Below are 27,480 nucleotides of genomic sequence, written 5' to 3' on the forward strand. Positions count from 1 at the left end.
AATTTCAGAGCCCAATTTGATACATCTAGGGCCTTCTTTTCCCTCTCAGAGACTTAGCAATAAATAGCATTTCATGTGTTCATAACAGCTTCCTTTCAGTTAAGCTGCAGCTATGAGGGCTTAGTACTTCTGCAAATCAGACCCCAAGGGCTCAAGGCAAGTACCTAGAAAACAAAGAACACACAATTATTGGCCACCTGTGAAAAGTTTGGTTTCAATGATCAGCCTTGCATCACACAGTGTCTTTCATTACTCAACCCTAATTCAACTCCAGAGAAAATCCAAGTCATGCCTGACTGAGGCAGGGGTCCTGCAGAAAAAATAAAAGCTGAATATACAACTAAAGATCACATCATCATGCATGCACAAAAAAGCACCGAATTAAAGGCTTCGAAGACAATCTTAATCCTAGCATTTTCTTATTCCAGAGCATTTTCTCTCTCAAAATTCAAAGTTTTTTTGTATGTAACAAAGATAAGGACGTAGGATGCCACAACTACGTACAACTGGTTCAGAAGAGAATTCACCAACCAGGTCTCCAGCCTTCTCAAAATAAATACTGCTTTGCAACAAGGCACTATCCTATTACAGTAAATATGGAATGAAGGCAGAGATGTCTATAGGTCTATTCTGTAATTAAATAGTAAGCACAGTTCAATTATATTAGTATATACAAGTTCACTCTTATCCTCCCTCATAAAAATCCACGACAGAGCTCTCTCACAGAGAGAAAATTTTACTGGATGTCATCCAACACAATTTTTGACTAGCAAAGAAATAGATACATCTTAAGAGTTAAAACAGAATATAGATGGAACCATCAGAAAGCTAGAGAATTATTTTTGTGAAAATAGAATATGGCTGACAAATGGAAATCAAGATACTTGACCAAGAACATATATATATTAGCAATTTATTTTTCATTTTCTAAAGCACATGTAAAAATATAAAGCAATGGACTGGAAACTTGTTTGTGCTGGCAAAGTTCAAATTTGAGCGGAAAAAGTTGTATCCTGGTAAAGTGAGGGCAACATCATAACCCCACCCATTTAAGTGACACCAGAACAGCAAGAGTTTCCTTTGCATCTACAGCACTTAGGGGGGAGGTTAAGTCCATAGATCAGCAGTACTACTCATGCAGTTCCTCAAAGTAACCTACATCAACCACTTAGTAGTTCATAGAGCCCCACATACAGATTTATCAGTCTCAAGCAAGATGCATGCTTGCCACATCACCAAAGATCTGCCTGTGAGAAAAGCAGAAGTGAAGATGCAGATTATGACCATTTGCTAGGTGGCTTGGTCATTTCTGCTACTGTGCATGATGAGTATCAAATACTACTGGTTGTTGATAGTTGTAGATAGATTACTTACTACTTACTTATCATGTGTCTTTTCCTTCTATCTCATTTTGAATCTGATGACTAACCTGACTTTGTAAAATGGAAGCTCACAAGCCCCACAAAATGAAAGAGAGGGAGAAAAAAGAAGTACTTTAGAAGACAGCATTTTCATATCAGAACAGCTTAATGATTTTGGTGAAGATAAGCCTGATGCACATTGGACTAGCTGTCAGATAATCATTTAACGCTTATTGGCAGTGTAGTCAAAATTGAGCCATGCTGCTCTTAGGAAGGACAAGCCGAGGCATTAGCTGAGTTGCTTTCTGAGACAAAGGATGGTAGGGGCTGTGAGTCAGGCTTGTTCTCTTATTGGCTCTGGAGCATGAGAAGATGGAGATGGGGAGTGATTTTCCCAGGAGGTGGGATGCAGACTTTTCTTCTACCTCCTCTTGGTGGCCTAGCTCTTCAAGGCTGTGCCATAGATGGGGCTCTGTCCTTCTAGGACAGAAGTAGCTGTGCATTCCCATCAGAATCAAACCAGCCAACAATCTCACACATGTAAATGAGTCACGGGTCACTTTATTTGCTTACCTGTAGAGTAGAGATCACTTCGTCTCCAACTTCCTTGGTGGAAACAAGGTAACGGGACATTTCAGGGTTAATGATTCGGTCCTCTTTCTCCCAGCGGACTATGATGGGTTTCTCTCCATGTGCTGTGCAGCTCATCTCCTTCTTTTGACCTTGTGTTGCCAGGGTTGTGTTTGGATAGGAGGTTATCATAGCCGGAACTAAAATCAGACAAAGCAACAAAGATGGTGTTTCAGTAAGATATCCTGACACAGTGTTGGTCTTCCATTCTGGTCTCATTCAGTCTGTTCATATTTGACCAGATGGTTGAAAATGTGAGAAAGGATTTTAATTTTACTTCTACATGAGAAATTCTTAAGAATGAAGAAGAGCTTCAAAGGGAACTTAGCAGAGAGGACCTGGGATTGGCCAGTGTGGCTAGAGACAGAAGATGAAGATATAAACAAAACCTGCCTCCATTAATTTTGCTGCCCACAGGACAATTTGTACTATGATTAAAATATGCACAGCACATAAAACTATTGTAAATAATAAGCATTCAGAAATAGGGCCAATAAAGAACCGATATAAATTTCTTATTCCTTCTGGAGAGGCAGTCATATTATTATACATCCATCACAAATGTGCACAAAGCTAATAGAAAGTACATCTACTTGTTTTATTTGCTGACAGATATATGCTCTATTCTTGCGTATGACAGTAATGGCCTATCAAAATGAGGGCTCCATTAAACAAGGAGATGTACAAAATGAAAAGAGAGACCGCACCAAAGGACTTACAGTCCATGTGTCTGCTAAGCACATAACTAAACTGTACTGAACTGCAAGTATAATTAAACTGAAAACAAACCTATTTTGTTTTGTGCTTAATACATCTGAAAGTTAGTTGTAGAATCTGCAGAACAGTTGAGACATAATCGTCAATCTCATTAACCATTCAGGAATCTGTAATTTTTTAAGTTTTAAAGTACTCTCTTGCCTAACAGGAAAAGACTTAAAATCTAAGTATTTTCATATTTTGGAATGATAATTCATTTTTTAAAACAAGATGGACTCTTTGATGTCCTCAATTGTCTTTTTCTTACCATATAATTTGTCTACCAATAAATAGCAGTTAGGCATTTGTGTGAAGGAAAAAAAAAGTCCAGAAGTCTGTCTTTTAGTTATGATCATTTATCTGCTTAGGAGAATCTAGAAAGCCCTTGATAACATTCAGACCTGCTCTTCCATAAATGTATCAGTCCACTCCTTTCGAAGTATTTGAGGTGAACATAAAAGTCCGTTTGCTAAGGTCTTGCACTCCGGAGGTGCCTTTAGCTCTATGATACTCATTTTTATGCTATGTATACTCTTTTTTATGCATGAACACTTGCCTCTCCTCATCACAACCTACTCCATCTGAACTTCTCTGGGTATCAATTTTAAGAAGATAACACTGGCAGAGAAGCTGGTCTGAGACCTTCTCTGTTCTTCCTTCTGCATAAATTGCTTCTATTACTACCAGACAGAAAAAAAATAATAAAAATTAAAAAAAAATCTGTATTTAAATGGATTACTATAATTTCTATTTTAAAATGTTAATATTTGGTGGCATGACCTTTTCACATGTCAGAGCTATTGATGCTTGAATGTGACAATATGTCAGGATGCAGCCATTTCTGTACAAAGGACTCCTGAACCATAATAAACTGATTTAAAAATTATCAGGGTTGCAGAGCTGTGGGTTAGAATTATGAGTGGGATCTAATTACAGGAAAAATACTTAGGAAAGTCTTGTGAAAGACATCAGGCTCTTTAGGCAGTGATGTAAATTAGTGACAATGCATGTCTTGTTTGACTATGTTGCTATTATATACCAATTAGCTTCGTCAAAGAAAAGCATCAGAAGAGAAGAAATGATGAATGATCAGAACAGAAAATTGGGACAAGTCTGATACCATCTTCTAGATAATGGAAATAGCTTCAGCTTTACCTGAATTCTTTCCAGATACTGATACTCACAACAAGGCTATCAGAAAGGTACTTTTTGGGGCCATCATCTTTTTGTGTCTGAACAAAGAAACAACTAAATCTCAATAGCTGTTGATTTGTGGGCCCCATTTACATAGGTATGTGCACTTGAATATATCTGTCTTCATCTGCAACACTTAAACTAGACCAATATATTCCCTTATGCAGTAAGAGACCCAATTCAGATGAGTGGCAGGTTATTAAAGAATCCACATTACCATCATTAGTTTTTGTCACTCCATTTCATTCTTCCATAATCTCTCAGGCTTCCAACATGTCCCTTACTTCGTAATTCACAGCACTTTTGCACATCTCTCTCATTTTCCCTCAGTGGAATAAATTCATGTTCCCTTCAGTTCTCCCTGTCCTCTTCCTATTGCAACCTCTTCATGTTCCCACACGGCTCTCCACAGGCACATTTTCTTTCTTCAGTCTCATTTTCCTTCCCTAACGAAATCTTTCCAACATCCCAAGTGCCCTAAATCACATATTTTGTAGTCTTCTTTCCCATCAGTATCTCTCTACTTATCTACTACTCCAAACTTCCCATTGCCCTCTAGTGATGAAGGGAGCATGTACTCTGAACATTTCTCCCTACAAGGCGCCTGAGCACTTAGGGTGCCCATGGCTCGTGGCAGGAGGTCTCAACATTTTGAGCAGGTGAGCCTTACACTGGCAGATTTACCTTCCTCCTTCTTCTCAGGTATTATCACATTGTGTGCCTCACCAAAAAAAAATGGGATGCAGGAATTGAATTTAAATCCCATGGACCTTGAGGAGTCTATCTCAGAGACTTCTCCACATACCACTCTCCTATATAAGTGTCTACCAAGTGTCCCCTCATGGGTAACAGTACCAAATGAAATGACCATCTTGCTTCCTTTCTGAAAAAGAGGCTGTCTAGCGAAGCTCAATTTCTTTTTCATCTAACTTTCTTAATAAGAACAGCATAAAAATGCATAAAGAAAGATGACTTCATTCTTCAGATTCAGCTTTATCCCTACTTATCCTTCCTTTCCTGTCACATAATCTTCCACACTGATTCCTTATTACCATAGCAATGCCTCACAGCTAAATATTTTCCCTTCCTCAAAAGCTAATTTTTCACTCTTCGCAATTTATCTCCAATGGTCCTAAATCATAAGCTCTTCTTTTTTATCTTCCTCTATGTCAAAAGACTTCTGGTAACAAAGCCATGTTCCCAAAGATATTTTAGGCAATGTATTTCTTCATCCTCCAATTATCTTTTATCAAATTACTAATGCAAATAACTGAGTTAAATATACTGACTCTATACTGTCAAAATAATTTAGAAAACTGTAAACAAGCAAATTGAATCTATGGTATATATGTATGAGATATTCTCCTGGGATGTCTTAAAAAGAATTTGAGTGAATGCATTTAGAAGTATATTGAGATTATTTAGATGTCATAAAATGTGGCATCTAAATGTGGATCCTCTCATATTCTTTCAAACACACACACGTATATTGACATGCATTTATGTAAGAGAATTTTGGAAGGAACGATAATGTTGCCATGTGTGTGCAAGTATCATGTTCCAGAGTTTTGGAGTAGATTTTCCAATCAGGCAAATTAATCCAAGTCTCTTTCCTCTAGAATTCTCCTCATCTTTCTCTGAAGCTGAAGCATGCCAGGTGGAACTGGCCAATAATAAAGGTGGCCTATTGGACAAACTAGAATACACAGTCTACAGACTATAGTGATTTCCATTTCAATGACAGCAGCATTAATCTAGGAGATCTCTTTATTTAAATATGACCTTCCATATGGAAAGCTGAATTGTCTACTCATTTTCCCAGTTGAACCCATTATCTTCCCCTTCTTTGTGTCAACTTTGTGGGGAGTAACTTAATTGTTTCACACTATTAACTACTTCATTATTAAAAAACAAAGTGCAAAATTCAGGAGTGGATATTACTCATAATACACATGAATGTGTTTTATACAAAATGAAAACCTCTTATTTAACTCTAAAATGAAATAAAATCTGAACTGAGATTCAGTAAAAATTCCTTTAGTTGCCTTTTTATTTTCTGCCGTTGCTGAATGTTTTACCAGGAACTGGTAAATGAGTGCAAATAAAAACGAAAACAATTATCTTGACAAGACTTTCAATTTGTAGTTAAACAATAAATTTTCAAGCATCATCCTTAAATGATTCTATGGCCAAAATGAAGTTCTCTACATGTTTAAGAACTACTGCGATCTGTAGTTTCCAAAAGATAATTTTTCTAGAAACTTTGTTATGGTGAGGAGACCACACATACAACAACACAACTGATGGGAGATGTCATGCAACACTGTACAATGTGTTTTGAGCTGTTTTAAATGTTAGATTGCTGCCCTTATCCAAACATTAATCAAGATTAAATATGCTCTTGAGAATGGAAGGGAAGCAGCAGAGGAAAAAAGGGGCATGGATATGGACATAACTGAACAGTTAGTCTTTGAGTGTGCTTGATAACTGACATGTCCTGGCTGTTGCCCATGATGCAATTCCTGGCACATTAACATGCCTCACCAAATCTCCACAGAACAATAGAATCATAGGATAATCCATGTTGGAAGTGATCCACAAGGATCATGGAGTCCAACTCCTGACTCCATAGAGGACCATCCAAAAATCAAACTCTTTGTCTGAGAGCACTGTCCAAACACTTCTTAAACTCTGACAGACATGGGGACAACTGCCCTGGTAAACCTGTTCCAGTGCCCAATCACTCTCGCAGTGAAGAATTTTTTTCCAATATCAAATCTGATCCTTCACTTCTCCTAGTTTTAGCTAGGAGTTTCTGCCCTGACTGAGCATAGCTCCCACAGAACTTTACTTCTTCACTGGAGCATGCCTGAAATGGCCAATCTGAGGTCTGACAGCACCCATCCATAGAGTAGCCCTGCTCCCAGCTCCACAGAGTGGAAATGCTTACCACTGTGGTGGGATCCATCTTGCAAGCATCTTCGCCAATCTAGCCATCAAAGATTACTCAACAGAAAGAAAGATTTCTATAGCATCTATTCATCTAACCAGGCGAACTGTGTCCTCAAAAGTGCCCTTTACACTAATTGTTCAGGAACCTGCAATGCCTTGCTCAGTTGCAGAGATGTGCTCTAATGATGGATGATGAACTCCATCTGTTTTTCTCATACACCTAGAGATAGAGAACCATGGTCTCTAATGATTTAACAACCTCAGGTAAAAATAGCATCATGGATGAGAATAGGAATTTGGGTAATAGAAAGCTGCTCTAAAGTTGAATTGAATTGTATTGAAAAAACAGAATTTCAATTACAATTTAATATTTAAGTCAAATTTAGCATGCTGGTCTAATACAGTGAGAATATGCTTCTGTCCATGACACACCAAAAATTCCTTCTTCCCTGACCTATTTTTGCTTGGGTAAAGACAGTTCATAAAAATAAATTACTTACATTTAGAAGGGTCAAGTTCTCACACTATAATTAATTGTTTTCTATTGATTATCTTATTTTCAAATATAGTAGACTTCTTCAAGTCAATTAGCAAATAACTTGAATTCTTGACTTCACCTTTCTTTTTCTGTTGTGACATTTTTGCTTACTTAAATAGCATCTCTCCAGAATTCAAATGGTACACTGAAACTAGCAGAAAATTTTAAATCAGTGGGTACTTAATGGATTTTAATGGCACCTAATGGTACTTAAAGCACACCGTTTCTTGGCAAAACTGTGACTTCCCTAGCAGTTGAAAATATTGCTCTTAGCCCTCATCCTCATCCTCAAAATGAAAGAACACCGCATGTCCCAAAGGGTAAAAGAATGTTAACACAAAAGTAAGCATCCAATTTTTTGAATGTAAATTAATTTCACAAAAATAATGAGTGCACCGTTAACTTACTTCCTTCTGTTTTAATTAATGAAATATTGGAAATTAGCAAATAATAAAAATGTGCCTTCTTTCAATAATCAGTAAATTTAAACATGAATTTCATGTTTGTGACCCAGTCATGTTCCTTTATTGTGAAACTTCTCAGAGACATATTATTTTAGGAGAAAAATTAAAAAAAAATTCGATCTCAAATATCTAAATATTTCATGAAAGTGAATTTTGAATGCGTATTTTATTCTATTGCCTAGAATTAGTAATGAATTTGTTGTAAGCAATACAATTCTCAAATAGAAATATTACTTAGCTAAGTCAACCAGTTACTAGATAATCAGTATGGTACATTTCAAAACCAAATAGCATATCCTTTGAAATTAATTACAGCTGAAGTTTCAAACTAGGAGAAATTGTTTCAAACATATAAACCTGAGAATTTTTAGTAGAAAGAGAAAAAAATGATGAATTAATGTGACAGGCTGAATTATTTATTCAGTGTTAGTTTCAGGAGTCTACAAAATACATTACATAAATTCAGATAATTTGTTGATGAACATATTTCTATTTATTTATTTTTAATAAAGTATACCAAATGAAATGACTTTTTACTCCCAAGCTGCCCTAATAGGAGTACTACTGGTTTTTCATTAGCAACTTTTACCTGAACAGATTTCTGGAAAATAGGCAAGAGTTTCATTAACAGTTCAGCAACAAAATTTTTGAAAATGCAGTATGAAAAACTGCATAGTACTTGCTATGAAAAAGAGACTGGGCTCCATAGAAACCGCAGCTTTATATTTAGTGAATTAGGACATGTAAATAATAAAGAAAAAGCAAACATGAGTATGACCAGCCCATGTCCCAGCTATCTTAGTTGGTATTACAAATCCCATATCTAAACATGAGATTCAGCAGTGTGTAAAAACTCCATTATCAGAACATTAAATATCTCTACAAGGTAATCTTGAAAAACATTCTGAAAGGATATATCACCAAGTGGGAATGAATAAGGCTTCTATTCACTTTAACAGATGATTTCAGCAAGCTATTCCACTGATACAAACAAAGTTACTTTGATTATAAGTATTATTCAAACACTTTGAAGCCTGTTCTAGCATTTCGAAGCTGGAACAGGCCTTGTTTGATTCTAAGCTTTAATAAGAATGACAATTATGTCCCAAGTACTTGGCAGCTTCACCGGCGCCTCACAATCTGATTGAATATGTCAGGGTAAAGGCTGTGAACATTTAGGGTTCATATCTTATTCACTCAGAAGCAGTTTCAGGTCATATTATAGAAAAAGAAGTTGATTTATTTTGCATGACAACTATGAATTTTAACCAAAAGACACATTAATAAAATAAAAAGGCCTTTTCTCTCAAACCGCAGAGGCAATTCTTCCCTCTTCCTGAGGTCTTTGCTTGCATTAGTTTTATGTTTGTACAGTGCAAACTGCTGCCTGCAAATAATACTCATGAGACCAGCAGCTGCTTATATTTTTTGGTCTTTCCTTTGACTCTGACATGGTATCAAAATGAATGCGACTTTCTTTTTCATTGTCATGCAGCTTCAATTCCCATTTTGTCTATCTGTACTTCCTAAAAACCAAGAGAAAGAAAATGGAAAATGATAAGCTGACAGCTTTGTTCCCTGCAGTCAGTTATAGTAAAAGCCTCTGGAAATTTGTGACAAATTACTGTAATCCACATGAAGCACTGGAAAATCAGTATTCTCGGAGGTTGTCTAATTGTCAAGTAAAATAAGTGATCAAATATTTATAAAAAATATAAATACTTGAAAATGCATATAATTATTATTTATGAAAATTTAGACTAAGACTACCTCCTTTCTCAATAAATTAATGGACAGTCTTATCACCATAATCACTGCTGAAGTTTGGATGCCTAAAAATTTATATTAGAAATATGCATCCATTAAGTATGTATTTCTAGGGTAACTTTCTGTTCCAGATCAATTACTGTCTTTCTTCACCCTGTATAAAAGTCAAATTGTAAAGAGAAGGACTGTTAGAATGGTTAAAACTAGCAATATATAATTCTAGATACATACTCCATTGCTTTGATCTTAAATTGAATTCAGTCTGACATCAAGACAGCTTCAAGTTTTAATGTTAATGAGAGGGTTATTGCTACTGCAATTGTAAAGTACAGTGGTCTTGTTTTTTGAGACTTCTTAAACACAAATCAGTAAAAAACAGACTGCAGAATGACACAGGGGAGTGTTCATTTTATTAGAATTTGTTACTCTCTAAACCTTCTATTTGTGCTCTTTCATGAAAAATAACAGTTTAGAGGTCAATTTTTGTTGTTGAGGTTTTTTTATTGTTTTATTTTGTAGAGGTTTTTTTTGTTTGTTTGTTTTAAGGCACAGTATCACTGGAAAACATGAGCTTTGATTAGGATATATTGTATGTAATTCTCAGGAGCCTTTTAGGTTTTGGAGGCTGTGAAGTGACATGTGTAAATGTCCCTCTTAATGAAAGAGAAGCAAGCATTAATTGAGGTATTTATGGGTTTAAATGAAGCAGAAACATGCTAAGAAACTCTGGCTACAACAAAAGTGAGTATTGGTGAGCAGTGCATGCTGGGACATTAATGGTTTTCATTCATTGTTCATTCATGCAAGTAAGCACGGTGACTTGGATCTATAACAGCACCGTTCTGAACTAAAAAGGCATGAAATACTATCTGCTAATGTATAAGAAAGTGAGCTCTGGTAGAACTAGTCTTGCCTGACCTCCCAGAAGAACTGTATTTTTATTGACTGGATAGCTGCAGATATCCTAATAGCATCCAATACTCTAATGATAGGAACAAAACTCAAAGATATTAAAATCAGCAAGGTACTCTCTATATATATGAAGGTAGGCATTTGTTACATAAATACATTAACATAAAATATAAATACAAATAAATATATATACTGCATGTTAATACCATCAGAAAGATGTTATGGCATTGTGTATACACACAAAATTATTCATATATGTTTGGAGTTAGAGTATGTTCACAGAACTATGCAGTTTCGTTCATCTTAACCTCACTTCAGGTGGTTACTTAGGATGCCAATAAATGCTGCTCTTTTTAGGAAAGATGGGAAAGGAGGTTCAACTGGGGAGAAGAAGAAACTAATAGAAAGATCTGAAGGCACTTATTTTAATGGATATTAATCTGTTTTTTCCAGTTAAAATTCCAATGTTTGCTCGCTGTCACAGAGATCATCAGGGAATGACCTGTGAATGGTCAAACCACATACTGACTATTAGCTCCACTTGTTGCTTAAAAAAACTTCATAAACTTGATTCACAATCTAGTCTATCTTTTATATTTCGCTGTGAGGTCTTTTTTCCTGTTTTGGCTTCTCAACTGGCTGGAAGTTTCTACACAGAAAACAGATCTCTTCAGCTGGTCAAAAAAAGAAGAAAGATTTTAGTAGAAAGGGAAATCACCTTAAAGGCAGCACAGTCCAGGAATAAGATGATGGATAACTTGCTTAAAGATTTTTTTAAAATACATATCTTATGGAAAGAAGGAATTGCTAGTACTGAAGACCTATGAGAGCTTAAATAAACACAGTATTCATAGCGTAAATATATACAATATAGTACTTCTGTGAGATACATGTACCCATAAACAAGCAGTCATATGTACCCATAAACAGCAGAACATCAGAAAGGTAAAATCTCACTTGTTTCAATTAACTCTAAAGTTAGGACCCCACTTGCAGAAATTTTTGTGCTTCAAAATATTTTTGAAACCTAAAGGCTGTCTTTACACTGATGATTTCGAGACTGAACAATTATTAAAGCTTCCAGACAAAGGCAGCAGCTGACAAGTTGGCTTCAGTACCCAAATGTCTTAGACTCTAATTTGAACTAGGGTTATGGTTATTCTGGCTTATTCAGAGGGACCAATTTGCTCATCCAGCTGTGAATCAAAGAACAGGTGCAAAGGATTTTTGAAGCCTAATTTTATGCTGCTATTCCCAATATCGACACTATCTTGCTGTATGACTAGTGTACTTCTGTGTAACTGGGGTCAAGGGGTTTGTGTGTGTTTGTGTTTACATCCATCTATGTATGAGCTACAGATTGTTTTTCATGGAGTCAAAAACAGAGAGTTACTTTGATTACCCGGAAATGAAGAAAAAGCAACAATCTTTGACTCTTTCCCTTGACCTTCAGCTGCCCTATGGACTTCTCTTTTCAATACAGTCTTAAAAAAGAAAAAAAAAGGTTCTATTTCTCTGAAGACCATGTTTATCCTTTGGCCAAGGGAAGGCATAATAAATTCTAGTGTTTCAGGCAGGAGTAAATTATAGCCATCTGCCTCCTGAACAAAGCACATGGCATGGGGGGGCTGCAGGTCACTTGCCTCCACAGTATCTTCTGACAGCACAAATGTAGTAAGGGACTTGGTTTATTTTTTTCTTTACATCATATTTCAGATGAATAGGATCTTCTGTTCCCTCTTTCACATACAGCAGAAGCCAAATTGGCAGTGGTGATAATGCAAAATAAGAAAGAAGTAATGATGCTAAGCACAGATTCACATTCTACGCAATGAAAATTGAATATAATAAATGAAGCAGCTGGTTACATGGTCAACATAAATATATATACATATATTTTAACCAGATTCTGATTCCTGTTTAAAACAGAAATAGATTTCTATTTGAATCACGTCCATAAAATACATACATACTGTCAATACCTAGATCTAATCTTGTTATGTAAATTATTAAAATATCTTCACAAAGAGTTTAGCTCTAGGATATCCAAGAGTTTTTTAAGTGCTGGTACAGAACAACCAAGTGTAGAAACACCAAGTTTCTGTTTTTTGTTTTTATTTTTTTATTTTTATATTATATTCCTTTATAAAAGGAAAATTCCATATACAATGGAATATCACGAGACTATACAACATATAACAACCTTATTAGTCACATACAGAGGGAGGTCTTCCTTCAGGTCTTATAGGGGTCTTGTTTATTCTATGACACATTTTAGAATTTTTTGTAAGTCAGAAGGAATGCTTTTGGAACCAGTTCTGTTGGTACTTTGGGTATATGATATCCACACGATATATGATAATATATCTGTCAGAAAAGAGATGATTTCTTCAATCCAAAACAGCGTGCTCTCTGGAGAAACTGCTGAAATGGTTTGCTAGCTCAGTATTCAGTTGTTTATAATAAAAGAAAAAAGAGACTACAAACAGGCAGAGTAAGCAGTATAGTCAAGCCTATTTCAGGATATAACCTTGAATCAAAATGCCTCAGTATCTCCCTCCCCTTTCTGTGTTTTACTAGCATGACAAACCATTTATGTAAACTTGGACAAAGTCAATATCATAAACAAAGTGAAACAAGGCAGACAAAAACTGTTAGTTAATTATCTTCAGGTAATTCAAGTAGTATTTGATTATACATGCAAAACAAAATATTTCCCATAGCAGACACTGAGAAATACCAACTATAAGTTGGTTGTAAGGATATCAAGATGTGACACTAGCCAAGTGAGGCTTTGAAAACTGCATCTAATCACATTCTTGGGATATTCTCTTGCTTTTTATGACTACATGGAAAGAAAAGTTTTTCTTACGTCCCTGACTATAGCACAGTGCTCTACCTCTCCTTGGCTCTATAAGAGATAATCTGGAAATGGAGAAAACCCAGGTTGAAATGAAAATTCTATCCTGCTGTGAGATCCCTGAGTCTGGATTGACACTATGAGTGGCATCAATCTCTGAACTCCACAGCTCCCGATTCAGTCATTATTACCACCTTCTTTAGGAAGATTCATGGTTAGGCATGGCTAGTCGGGTCCACCAGTGCCTGGTTCTTGGGCATCAATTTACAAATGAAATCTGCTGGTGTTGAGTCAATTGATCAAACTTTGTAAATGTTTCTGAGCCTTTCTTTTAATTCTCTGTGCAAATATCTACCATTTTATGTTCAAAAACATATTTAAAATTAAAGAAATCACTGAAGTAATTTTTAGCAAGCAACTGCTATCATTTGTCTATGACATACAGATTTTCTGCTTATTTTGTTCATTAAAAAGGGCAACAGCCATCAGCTGCTGTGCAAGCTTCCCTTCTTGCTTATCTATCTCTGCTATGAAACTGGATTTCTACACTTGCTGAACAGTCATGCTAATTCACTCACCATGAATATAGAGAGAATTCAAACAGGCAAAAGGCACTGCTTTCCATTATCACCTCCACAGGCTATACAACTCCTTTCATAACCTGACTGATAAGATATAAGGCCGATGAAGTGGCTTAAGCACTTCAACTTTTTTTTTAATTGTGGAAACACATAGTAAACAATAGAGTTGCTTGTCTTATAAAGTCTTATAAAGACTGCTATGACATAAACACAGAAATGGTACCATTTGTTTCATGACTCTGTACTGCTGCTTGATCTACTACTGGTATTTTCAACAAATGAGATTTAGTTAGAGGTTATACAACACAGTGAAATCAGTAAAAATGTGTATTACAGTTCTTAACTTTCCCAAAATACATTTCTGACTTTTTCATTTGTTCAATAAGGAACTGAAAAATTTGTTCTGTGAAATAAAATATAATGTTCAAAGTTGTGGTATTGTGGAATCAGGGGCAAAAATCACTTTTCTACCATGAACTACTTTTCAGTAATTTCTGTTCAGCTTCTACTTTAATTACTTTCTCCACAGATTGCTTCTAGGTTTCTTGCTAAGAACAGACGGCATGATTGTTGGAAAGGGCTCAATCTAATGTTGAATACCCATGCTACTACTCATTTGCAAATAACTACTCAAACCCAGTATTTTTTCTGGTTAAATCCCTTGTTAAAAGGGATTTATCAGATTACTAACATCCCATCAAAACATTCTGAGATTTTATCTTGAGAGTCACTTGCAGTTCACTGCTCTCTGTTAATGGATAGAAAATCCACTTGTTCTTTGAAAAAAATTGTATAAAATATATAAGAAGTAAAGTATAAGTGGAAAAATAAGGAATCCTCTCTGGATTCATCTGGTACGGATTATGAAATAAACTTATTTTAAATGGCCAGTTCAAGCACATACAGAAGAACTGAAACTTACAGTCTACTACTGTGTTGTGGTTGTGTTTGATGATACAAACTTTAATTACACCATCATTGCTTTCTCACAAGACACAATCTCACTAGTACAGGAAGTACACAGCAATCAGGGTATGCAGTTAGAGAACTACGTAACTTTTCCTATTCCTGCCTTGCTTTTGGCTACTCACTTGGTTAGAAAATGCAGTGAAAAACTTCAAAAAATAAAACAAATAAACAACCTTGTCTTTTAGCTAGGCTTGCTGAATGCCAGAAGGGATATTTTCATTATATTTCATTTTCTAGGGTAGAATTACAGTTTACTAAAGGATGACTTCCCACATTCTTTGACATTTCTATGTTTCTTTCTTTACTTCTAGCTATTCAAGTTATTATACAAAATTGCTTAACACTCCTGAAGACTTTCTAAAAATATGCCCTAATTGTCTAGAAAATGAAGTGTATCTACAGATAACACGGGGCACATTTGCTATCTCTAGAGGTAGTTACATAAGCTGAAAAGAAATCCAAATATATTAAACAAAGTCTTTCCAAGGATAATTTGGAAACTTCTGAAATGTTCCCGTATTTATGTTGCATAGTTGACTCAGTTGTTCTATATAAGAGACCAAGCGCCCAGAGCCAGTCCTACAATGAAGAGCTCATTAGGGAGCTGAACTCTAGTGAATTATGGAAAAAAATAAAGATGCAGTAATTTCTGAAGTACTTAAGAAAGTCAAAATCTTCTCAGCCCCATGTCAGCTAAACACATTTTTAATGCTGCTACTGACAAATAATAATCCTTTGATTTTCTTTCCACAAGCTTGTAAAGTTGTTGGCAGCTCAAGCAACTCCTCCAGTTTCTACTGTCAGCCCTACCAGTCTTGTAAATCTCACTGATTTCTTACACTTCACTATCCAGAGCTCATGTTCCTTGCCTCAAATTTTGCCAGAATAAATCCCAGTAATGTTATACAATGTTTTTCCCCCTAAGTCTATGTTCCTTTCTGAGCAGGCCCCTGTTGTGCTCTTAATTAGATGACATCCCTTGTAGTGAATGAGACTTAGAGGCAAAGAGGTGAAAAAAGGGTCAGTGGTAATTTACTGTATGTACCAGGGCTGAGCTTGCTTGCAACTGCTGGACTAAACTTGAAGAATTAGCTTAGTAGAAACATTGGAACATTTGGTACTCCAATTCAGGGAAAGCCAGAGAGGAATCTGAATTTTTATTTTAATTTTATTGAAACATTTCAAGAAGTGCAAAAAAAAGTCATGTCAAGAGCTGCCATGTCATTACTCCTGGTAAGAAAATACATAATTCAAAAGCAGTCTGTAAAATAATTTTCTCTTCCTTATTTGGAATTACCTAGAACCATAGAATATATAGATGCAAACTAAACTGTTGCTTCAGAGACCAAACTGTTGCTTTAAGACAAAGAAGGGAGAGCATGAGCACATCTACACAGTGAGTTTTTTTGTTTTGGAATGCCTAAACAAATTCAGTGCAGAAAAAAAAGGGACATCAGGTCATTGTTGCTCACCTGATAGCATATTTGAGCCCCCTCCTTCGAGAAAAGGGATTTATTCTGTTACTGTACTTCAACAGATAAAATAACTAGCTAGCAGTGTTTAAAAGTACATTGTAATAGAAGGATCCCTTGTCAAGTTTAAATTTTCTGAAACATTTGCATATCAGCTGTCTTGGACTTGCTTTGGCAAGACTGGTTCACTCATATATGTCTTTCATACACAATAATCTCTCTGCATAGAGAAAGCAGATGGAGGGACAAAGACTTCTGCATTGCTACTGACAACAAATTACTGTGTGACTGCAACAGTATTATTGCTATGAGCAGAGAGAATATACAGTCTTGAGGATTAAAAAAAATAACATCTCTGGAAGATGATAACATGAAAAACTTTAAAACCAAGTTGTTTGTCAGTGGATCCCACTCACAAAGAGGTAACATAAAGGAGGAATTCAGTCTTTCTTATTGCATTAGGCTGTGGAGAGGCAAAACTAGCACAGGTGTAGGATGCAGGTATAGAGGGAGAAGTAGGCACCACCATTGTGCAATTCATTCGATCTGAATAAGAAACCTTTTTCAAACAGGATGAAGCTCCTCTAACCATAGGAAGAGCCTAACAGGTACTGAGACGAAATCAAAGCACAGCTAGTTTTGCTAATTCTGGTTATATTGTTCATAGACTAGCCTCTGGTAGAGTCCTCATTTTCCTCATCCATGCCACAACACTGCTTCTGTGAGCCTCTGAGATCAAGAGAGGTGTAAATGCCCCATCTCCAGAACTGCCTCTAAAATGCAGAATTGCAGAGTCTACTAAGAGACAAGTGACATCCTACTAGATGTTCTGGAAATGGTTTGGATGCAGCCAGACTTAAGCTGTGCTGAAGCTGATCAGCCTGCAGAAGATAAGCCCATGCTTTGCAGAAACACTGATGGATCTCAACACCTTCAGGATTGTGGGAGAATGCAGATAAGCGGTATGGGATGACGCTAATCCAGCTGACTGGATGGCAAAAGCTCTGTTCCTGTGACTATCAGCCAGAAAACCCACATACCAGCCACAGACTTGAAATGGTTGCTATTGCGCCAGCTTCTCTTTGCAGTAAGAGATTCCTTACAGTTTTATAGAATGAAATGATAGCCACTTGGGTGAAATTCTGATGCAGCAAAAGTCCTGAGGAGTTCTGTCACTGACATTTTATTTATTTATTTTTTGCTAGGATTTCACTTGGCAGAATACAAGTTACACTGAAAACTTTTACAATCTTATTATTCAGTCCTCATACACGCTAAAACGAGGCATTAAATGAGACCTAAACAGTAGAATATTAAACATATATATATATAGTCCTTTCTATGTTTAATAAAATCACTAAAAGTCTCCAAACCTACTTAATATTGTCTATTACTATGCATATCCTCAATTCATTACTAATGTATTTTGATTCAGACACAGGGCATGCTTTAAACAATTCACTGCTGCATTATGTGCTGCATTTCAGATGTTCAAAATGTTAATTGTTTTTTTCCCTTCAGTATCCCACACTCAAGACTCTAATGAAAAATTTAGTCATGATGGTATTGTTTATGACATACATAGCTGTGATACATGATAATTTCACAATTATTTCAAGACACCATGTGGTTTCTTTTGACATTTTGTGACAGGCTGTGTTATCAAGCACAATTGTTTGCACAGGAGACAACCGTGACACGTGATCCTTGGGACATTATGTTATCTTCTGATAATGATGTCATTAACATGTGTATACTATAATTAATGACTACGAGAGCGATTCATTTGAATAAGGCTTATGAATCCATTTCATCTAAAAAGGGAAAGAAAACCTATAATTATTTGGGCTCACATCCTGAAAGCTACTTACTTACAACCTGCTGCAGCTATACTGGGTGACCCATTAATTGAGGCATATTAACCAAGAAGCATTTATTCCTGTTATATTATAGCAGCTTGGATTAGAATCATTATAATAATTGTTCTTGTAGAGATCAATGAGAGAAATAGGAACCTAGCAGTGCTCAAAAACCCTTTATCATCCTATCTCCTACCAGTGTTATCCAGAAAATAATTATATTTCATCAGTATACATAGATGACTTAATGAAGCTGAAGACATGTAGATAGCAGACCCACTGCAGAGGGCCTTTCTCCCCTAAACCATAAGACAGAAAAACAGACTGCTTACATCCATGTCTGCATGCTGCAGAGAAGCAAATTGTCTTAAAGGTGGTCTCAGGCACATAAAGGTTTCTTATAAAACCTTAATTCTTTCTATTCCTCACTGTTAAAATGAACATCCTCTTGATGAGGTAAAATATAATCCATTTTTTGACATCATATTTTTGCCAATATATATGACCAATGTCCTGATGTTAGTCATATTATGTTTTTAGTATAATCTATGTTGTACTTTCACTACAATTCAATTATCCTTTTCAACACTTACAGCTTACTGAAAGAACAGATATATTTATACCCTCAAATTTGTTTTCAAGCCCAATGTTTCACTCCCCTCCCTTCAGGCTAGCGAAGAGACTATTTTGCTTTATTTGAATTTTCAGAAAGCTATCTTTGGGCATACAGAATATTTTCAGACAGATATATGCATTTAGGAATAGCCACACAAGAACAGCTGAGAATGAACAAAATTGCCAACCTGCCACAGTCACAGTCCTCAGGAAAACTGCCTATAATTTGTCTAAAGAGACTGGAATGGGACCAGAATCTTGTGAAAATATTTGAAAAGAAAATGTTTGCAGAAGCTAGAGCTGAGGAAGGCTGGATCACGCTGTATTCTCCAAGTAGATGAAAATAGCAGCTCCACATAGTTAAGCACAGATATGAAAGGAAAATCTGACTCCATGTTTATCCTACTGTCCCTGCTTCCATTTCTGTTCAAAAGATGCTCCTTGAAATCATCCTTAAGTAAATCAATCAGTCATGTCATCCACAGGGATGGGATAGGAGAGGAGGGAAATGCAGAACTACAGCCAGAGCTTCTGCTTTTGGGGGCCTCATAACCTCCAAAGGACAAGTTTTGAACTGAATTCAATGATGCATGAAGCACTCCAGAACAGGAGTGATTGGATATATTCCTGCAAACCAAATTGACAAAACTGTTTTTCAAGAGATATCACTGCCTTAGTTGTTCTGTTTCATAGAATAGAATCATAGAATCGTTAGAGTTGGAAGGACTCCTTAATGGCCATCTAGTCCAACTCCTTTGCAATGAATTAACAGGGAGATTCAGCTAGATCAGGTTGCTCAGAGCCCTGCCCAGCCTGACCTTAAATGTCTCCAGGGATGGGACATCCATCACATCTCTGGGCAACCTGTGCCAGCAATCCACCACCCTCACTGTAAAAGATTTTTTCCTTACAGCCAACCTAAAACTCCCCTCTTTTAGCTTAAAACCATTTCCCCTTGTCCTATCATAACAAACCCTGTTAATACCTATCCCCTTCCTTCTTATAGTCCCCCTTTAAATAATGAAAGACTGCTCTCAGCTCTCCCCAGCGCATTCTCTTCTCCAGGCTGAACAGCCCCAGCTCTCTCAGCCTGATCTCATAGGAGAGATGTTCCATCCCTTGGATCATTTTTGTGGCCTTCTGGACATGCTCCAACAGGTCCACATCTCTCCTGTACTGAGGACTCCCTATCTGGATGCAGTACTCCAGCTGAGGTCTCACCAGGGCAGAGCAGAGGGGCAGCATCACCTCCCTCACCCTGCTGGCCACGCTTCTTTGGATGTAGCCCAAGATGCAGTTGGCTTTCTGGGCTATATTTTTCTTTTCTGGTTTACATAACTGTAGAATGCCTTTCTTATTTTTCTTTTCATTCTTTGCCAAGCCTAGTTTCAGCTGAGCCTTGGACTTCCTGACCCTGTCACTACACAACCTACCAGAACTCTATACTCCTCCCAGAGTAACTATCCCTGTTTTCACTGCCTATGCATTTTCTTCTTGCTCTTCAGTTTAATCAGCAGGTCCCGGTTCAGCCATGCTAGTCTCTTGCCTTTCTTTCCAGACTTCCTATACCCGGGGATGGAGAGCTCTTGAGTCCTAAGGAAAGCTTCCCTAAAGATCTGCCAGCTCTGCTCTGTTCCCTTGCCCTTGAGGACAGATTCCCAGGTTTTGTTGATTAATTCCTTGAGGAGCCGGAAGTTGGCTTTCCTAAAATTTAACATCCTGATTTAACTCTTTGCCTGTCCCATATCCCTCAGGACCATAAACTCTGCCATAGCATGAACACTACAGCCCAGGCAGCTTCCATCCTGATGTCACCAATCAGTTTACTCATGTTGGTGAGCAACAGGTCCAGAATTGCATCCCCCCCAGTGGGGCTGTCTATTGCTTGCCTTGACAAATTATCCTTGATACATTCCAAGAATCTCCTGTATTGCCTACATCTCACTGTGCTACTTTTCCAGAAGATATCAGGGTGCTTGAAATCCTCCAGTGGGATGAGATCCTGTGATTGTGATGCCTCCTACAGCTGGAAGAAGAAGGCTTCATCAACAGGATCTGCTTGATCTGGTGGTCTGTAATAGACACCAAGCACGAGGCTCCCTTTGTTGCCTGAGTCTGTAACTCTCAGTCATGAGCTTTTGACTTTCTCATGGCCATTCTTCAAGGACAGTTCTTCACACTCCATTCCTTTCTTGATGCAGAGAGCAACACATAAAAGCCATTAAATGATTTGCATAAAAGGTCTGAAAGCTCCTCACTTAATACCTTGTTGAATGAATATTAAATGGATACATGTTTCACATTCTCCCCTCTGTTCCCCTGTGTCATCACTTCAGCAATGTCTCATAGCTCTGCTTAGGTATCTAACGGGCTCCACTAGATTTATGGGAGAAAGTACACAGATCCTACCTGACACACAGAAATTTAGATGTTTTATAACATTTCATGTAGTATGATAACATTCTTTTTTTCTGGGCATGAAAGCATGAGAATAATTTATTCTGATGCAAGGTAAAAGGAAGAAAGCTGAAATGCATAACCATTCCAGTGTAAGTCCTCTCATTTCAGCATAGACATGAAATTCACAGGGTTAGCTTACATTGCACTTCATGAGAAAAAGGTTAACATACTTGCAAGTCAGGATAGAAAGGCTTGCCCTCAGCAAGCAACATGATGTAACCCCTAAAAGCATTCTGACTCGTGTGCGCTATTCAAAAGTATCCCTGGATGGCTCCGGGTTAAATCTCTGTTGTCTTCAAGCTCCTATATACTTCACACAAACAGCATGCTCATTCATATACAGAAGCTGGAGCATAATTTTTGCAAGTTATTGCTTCGGGTTTCATCTGTCCATTCATGAGTTCCCTGTCTTCGGAAATAATTGTAACTAAGCTGCAAAAAGTCACTTTTGCTCCAGAAAAAGTGTTCATGTGAGACACATTACAGCTAAGTAATGTCACTATTAGAACATATTACAATAATTAGGAAAAGCAGAAATAGTCTTGAATATGGAAAAGAACTAATAAACTTAAGGAGAACTGTAGAAGCCACCATGCATATATATTGCTATATGCGTATACAGGCACATAGATACACATCTGTAGCATCTGAAGAATTTACTGTTTATTAGTAAAGTTGCGGTAACTTCCCAGGTTTATACGGTTACTCCGCAGCAAACAGAAGAAATTCAGCCACTTTAATTATTGATTACTTTGCATCTCTTCTACGCTAGGGAGACAGGTACCACAGCTCAGCACAGGCCAAGCCACCAGGCCACTGTAGCTCATTTTATGTCTTATTTGAGCCCCTCCTTTGAGAAGAGATTTATTCTGCTATCTATACTTCAACAGATAAACAAGTAGTAAGCAATGTTTAAAAGTAGGCTGCAGCAGAAGGAGCCCTAGTCATCCTAGTGAAGCTATGTAGTGGGTACTGTTGAACTTACTCCTCGCCAGGTACACTCTTTCATCAGTTGTTTGAATACCTCCTACATTGCTTTGGAAGATCTCCAGATCCACACTAAAGGTTCTAAGACCAAAAAGAGAGAGCAATAGCACCTCTACACAATGAGTTCTTTGTTTTGGAATGCCTAAACAAAGTCGATCCAGAAAGAAAAGGGATACTATAAGCAAACAAAAACCAGGACTCCTTAATCACATTAGCCTATCTACTAGCAAATTCCTTGAAATATATCTGGAAACATACAGAAATGCTTCATGGTGCCAGCAAAAAATCCTGAGGGCATCCTGGATCATTGTGCAGTCCTATGATGGTTTCCCTCAGCATGTAAGTACATACCCACTTTCCTTAAAAGCAAGGAACTTCATCTAAGTATTATTTAAATCTTAAAGATGGGTATTTAGCAAACGGTAATTTCATTTTCAACAGCAATATGCAACCACTTACAAAAAGTCTGGTCTTCCTTATTTCAGCTTGGCAAGTCACCACTCAAAATCTAATAGCAGCAGATTTTCCTTGCTGAAAGTATGGGTTTATGGCTCTAAGTGCATGGCAAAGAGCCAGCATGTACCAGTGGTAAATGCAACAGTTATGCTGCATTACAAAGTAAGACAAAAATAGCAGAGCATTGCTTTCTTGCGGAGCACTTATAGTAATGGGCACTCATTGGAAAAGCCAGTTTTAAGATAAGACCACAGAAAAAGAAGCCTGTGTACATGTGTGCAATTACCAAAATCAATGAGTAGTAATTAAAAGAAAGAAAAAAAAAAGTAAAAATAACCATCTCATAGATATTCTTTCTACTGTTCTGAACACACATACCAAAATGTATTTACATAAGAGCTCTGCTGAGGTATTCCTTTTTTTGGAAGGAAAATTCTTATTGAGAATGGAGTCTCTTTCCCATTTCATGGCCACTATCAGTGCATTTTCAGAAAATAGATTTGATCCTTTGAAAATTTTTGTCCTTAGTGAGCAAAGAGATGAAAGAGAAGAACGCAATGATTTCTAAGGTACTTGTAGCTCAACATGGCACACGAGTTAGTAGAAACCTAACTTTTTGCTAGGTCAAATTCTTAGGGAAGTATTTTAACTGATCCGGGAAAATGTCAGAACGAGAAGCTGAAACTAATAGAACTTGTGATGCTGACTGAAATCCAGACTACTGTTGTCAATAGACATACTAATTTCCAAAGATAACAACAATTTCTGGATTATACACTCCTTGCAAGTATGACATATGATACATACACTGATGCCCTTAAAATTTTAAGTTAAGCTTTAAAACACCAACAGAAAACAAACCTAGAAACAATTCATAGCAACATATGCTTAAATTGCTAAATATTAATCTGCTTTTCTAAGCATTCTTCAGCATGTCACTGATGATATGAAAAACCATTGTATACACAACATTTTTATAAATCAGGGATCCACTCTAAGAACAAATTGTAGCTGTAGCAACATAATAAGAAGGGTGCATTTTTAGGTGAATGTGTATTAGGGAATAAACTTAACATCAAAAAATCAACAGCAACACCACAGACAAGAATAATTATTCTGTTTGACAAAGCAATATTTCCGTCATAGCTCTTTACTTTTTTTCTACTAAAATTGTTCATGCATAATTTTATTTTGTTGTAACGGTTTGAAATCAAATCAGTCAAAAATCAGTCATTTTAGGTATCTCTCTGAAAACTGAGAAATGATGGGATTAACAATCTAAGTACGTTCATGAAATCCCAATATCATCTGATTGTGTCTAGGTATTTCTGTTACTTTCTGTATTCTTTTTTTTGGGTTGAAACTCAAACAACGTATTTATGCAAGTACCCACATGTCCATGCACATTGCTGGACTGCCTGACAACACATCTCCATGCATGAGCAGTATGTCATGATAAAGCCTTACAGCCATCACAGCTAAAACAATTTCACCTTGGCAATTCTACTTGGACCTTCTGGTATCTGCACAAACTGTTCTATCTCAATGCTCTGCTAAGGGTGTACAGTGCACATCTTTGATAAATATCTAAATACTTTGTGGATACCATGACTTACTCTTTTGCAAAGTCAGCACGAGTCTTGTGTATTTCACAAGACAGCAACTTTAGTGGAAAATACTATTCAAGCAATTAAAAGCTATAGTTGGAACTGTAGCTTTTATTTTTTCATTGAAGAACCATTTTTCTTTTTTCCTTGGTCATATGTTCAGCTAGATCCATAGAGTTACGTAAAATAGCTTTTCCAGTGTCTACTATGAGATTGCCAGATGGAAATTAAGCATTGAATAAATTATGCTGGAGAAGGCAAAATGAATTTCATCAAGATGTATATATTGCCTGCACAACATAATTCCCACATGATCAAATATTATAACTCAATATGGAGAAGAAAAAGAAAAGTGAACGGAAGGCTCATTATTCTGTGGCCTGATGGAAACAGGTAAAAAAATATAGATTTTGTTGGATTAATCATAAATAATTAGGACAACAGTAAAAGCTCATTCATTCATTAGCTCCTGGTTTGACGGACCTAATCGATTAATTCCTTAACCCTGCTGAATTCTAATAAGATTTATCTGAAAATGGAGCCACTTTTTTTCAGTTCTCCACAATTCTTTTTTTCTTCCCCAAAGACTATAAAACAACAGACTAAGATACGTTCAAGTATCATATACCAAACAAATATCTGAAAAAATATAGAGGCAAGCATGCATGCTGATGCAGAGGTTGAATCTTACTGGCTAGGAACAAAATTCAGAGTGAAGGCAACCTGTTTCATGCAAGGAAAATACATTTGGACTATTGAAAGAAAATTTGCATTTACAAATCCTTCATTCTGATTGTACCTGACATGCACAGCAGGAATGGGTCTAGGAAACAATACCTTAAATTCCTTTGCATATAACACCTTCAGTTTTTAAGTCAGCTCATCTTCCTACCTTGTATTTTCTGTGCCTTTTGTATGCCTCACAGATGTAAATTTTTGTTTTTATTTGATTATCGTAGAATCTATATGTATTTATACTGCGTACTATGGTGGGATTTCCACAGAGAACTCTGACCAAAGCTAACATATAAGTCTATTTGAAGAGTAGGAAAAAAACTGTTTTTGAAGTGAAAAGAAATCAGTATATAAAACGACATTTTCTTGTATTTGGAGATAAAAATTCTTCTTTTACGAAAAGTTTAAAATTTCACTAGTGGAAGACGATGTATGAGATTGCCTATAGAGGAATCGTAAAGAGAAATGTATGTAACTGATTTGGTGTCACTGTTGCTCGATACTCACATGCAGTTTACAGCTTAATGTTATTAATCTGTTGTAATTTTTTGTTGTTGTAATTCAACTGTTTTTCCTTTCCTAGTTTTATGCAAAAATAAACTTTTACCTCAAATTAAAGCTATGGATAAACATTCAACCATGGAAGATAGATTCTTTAGTACACATACTAATAAAGGAGCAAACCACCAATCTTTTTTAGGGAACAGAATGAAAATGTTTCAATAGCCCTAAGTCCCAAACAAATTATAAGAGTTATGATGCAAGTCCCATAGCAGCATGCAGTAATCAAAAACAGAGAATAATCTTTTGAAACAGATTTTATGCTGAGAAAGATTGTGGTTATCTCATTCAAAGTACGGAAGAACACCTGATATATAAGAAGAAATATGATTTAAGACATTCTCCATGCTCTTTGTTGTTCAAATCCTAAACTCACATAGGATTAATAATGCAAAGCTCTGAAATGGATAGATGAATAAGTGAATGTGGAATGGTGGTGACCATGAGAAGTAGGAGGCCCCAGTGGAAATGAACTCTGCAAATCTGTAGGAGAGGGATGAGACAACTCACTCGTAGGTAGTGAGGCAGGGCAAGGTCTGGAAGGATAGGTACACAGGTGGTGTCTAAAACTATCAAGCAATCCAAATGATCTGAGAAAAAAGAAGAGTCTCCTTTAAATAAAAACAATGTAAACCACCACCACCACAACAAAAACCCAGCAAAGTCTGGCATGCAACTTGCTGGTACGCTCTTGCTATGCCTTGATGAACTGAACATTTTCTTGGTGTGGCTTAGCTAGTAGGGATGCACAGACCTTAACAAGTAGCTATTCCTTGGCAAAGTGTGGTAAACAACCGTCAGGTTGGAACAGGTCAAGGGAAAAAGAGGAAAAGAGTTACAGCATCCTTTACAGATTGCCTGTTTAAAGGCTGTAAGGAGGTGATACTTAAATATATTGTGTCAGACACTATTCCATTTTCATTTTTTTCTTGTAATGAGCAGAACTTTGGCTTCCTTTCCACCAGATGAACTTTGAAGAAGAACACAACCAAAATCATTCTGCAGGTAGTATTTGTGAAAAGAAAGCTACTCTGCTACAAAAGAAAATGTTTAGATGCGAATAGACAGAAGAAAGGAAAAGGAAGAGAAAATGATGATGAGAATATTGTTCTTTTTGAGCCTGAGTTTTTGTCCTGCTGGAACATAAAGGAGATGTATCTTAAGATTAGCATGACTATACACAGAGAAAGAAATGACAGGATAGAAGTAGAGACAGGTGAGTGAAGAGGAAGGGAAAGGGATAAAAAACAGTATTATAAAAGCCAGCTCTTCTGAAGTGGAAATAGTCATGTGTACAGTACATACCCACAAAATTAATTTACATCTCACTATTGCCTTACAGTGCTCTCCTGATTTAGATTTATCTAATCTTTGTTAGTGAAATAGGGGCCAAACTCCGAATGACATTGCAAATAAAAAATATCTGACAATATATCATGCATGCACTTCCTTCATTGGAAGTCAACATTAAACACAGCACACACATAAAGCTCCCCTATCTGCAAGTTGAAATTAATGTTTTCACAGAAGCATCAGTATTTTAAAGCATTACTCTGGAAAATAACTTGGTTCAATAAAACAAAAGCTTGGAAATCCAGGGAGCTATATTCACCATAAGCATTAAATGGTAACTACTCAAGAAAAAAGAGGCTGTGCACCGATACATGTGCTGCATTTGAAATCTGTTTGACTCTATATAGACCAGTAAACATCACTACTGATTCAAGGGTATGGTTAGTGTTTA

At 36.6% G+C, this 27,480-nt stretch overlaps 1 protein-coding gene across 2 annotated transcripts in view; it reads right to left on the reverse strand.

Moving 5' to 3' along the window:
- Window positions 1–27,480, reverse strand: part of DSCAM (DS cell adhesion molecule) — a 441,807-nt gene that overhangs the window by 103,884 nt on the left and 310,443 nt on the right. For both annotated transcript variants that reach the window (XM_085208737.1, XM_085208749.1), the window contains exon 12: window positions 1,935–2,131. In XM_085208737.1, coding sequence (XP_085064863.1) covers window positions 1,935–2,131 — 197 coding nt within the window. The remainder of the gene's footprint in view (window positions 1–1,934; window positions 2,132–27,480) is intronic.

The sequence above is a fragment of the Meleagris gallopavo genome, chromosome 1 (assembly GCF_905368555.1).
Source record: "Meleagris gallopavo chromosome 1, MGAL_WU_HG_1.1, whole genome shotgun sequence".
Lineage (NCBI taxonomy): Eukaryota > Metazoa > Chordata > Aves > Galliformes > Phasianidae > Meleagris > Meleagris gallopavo.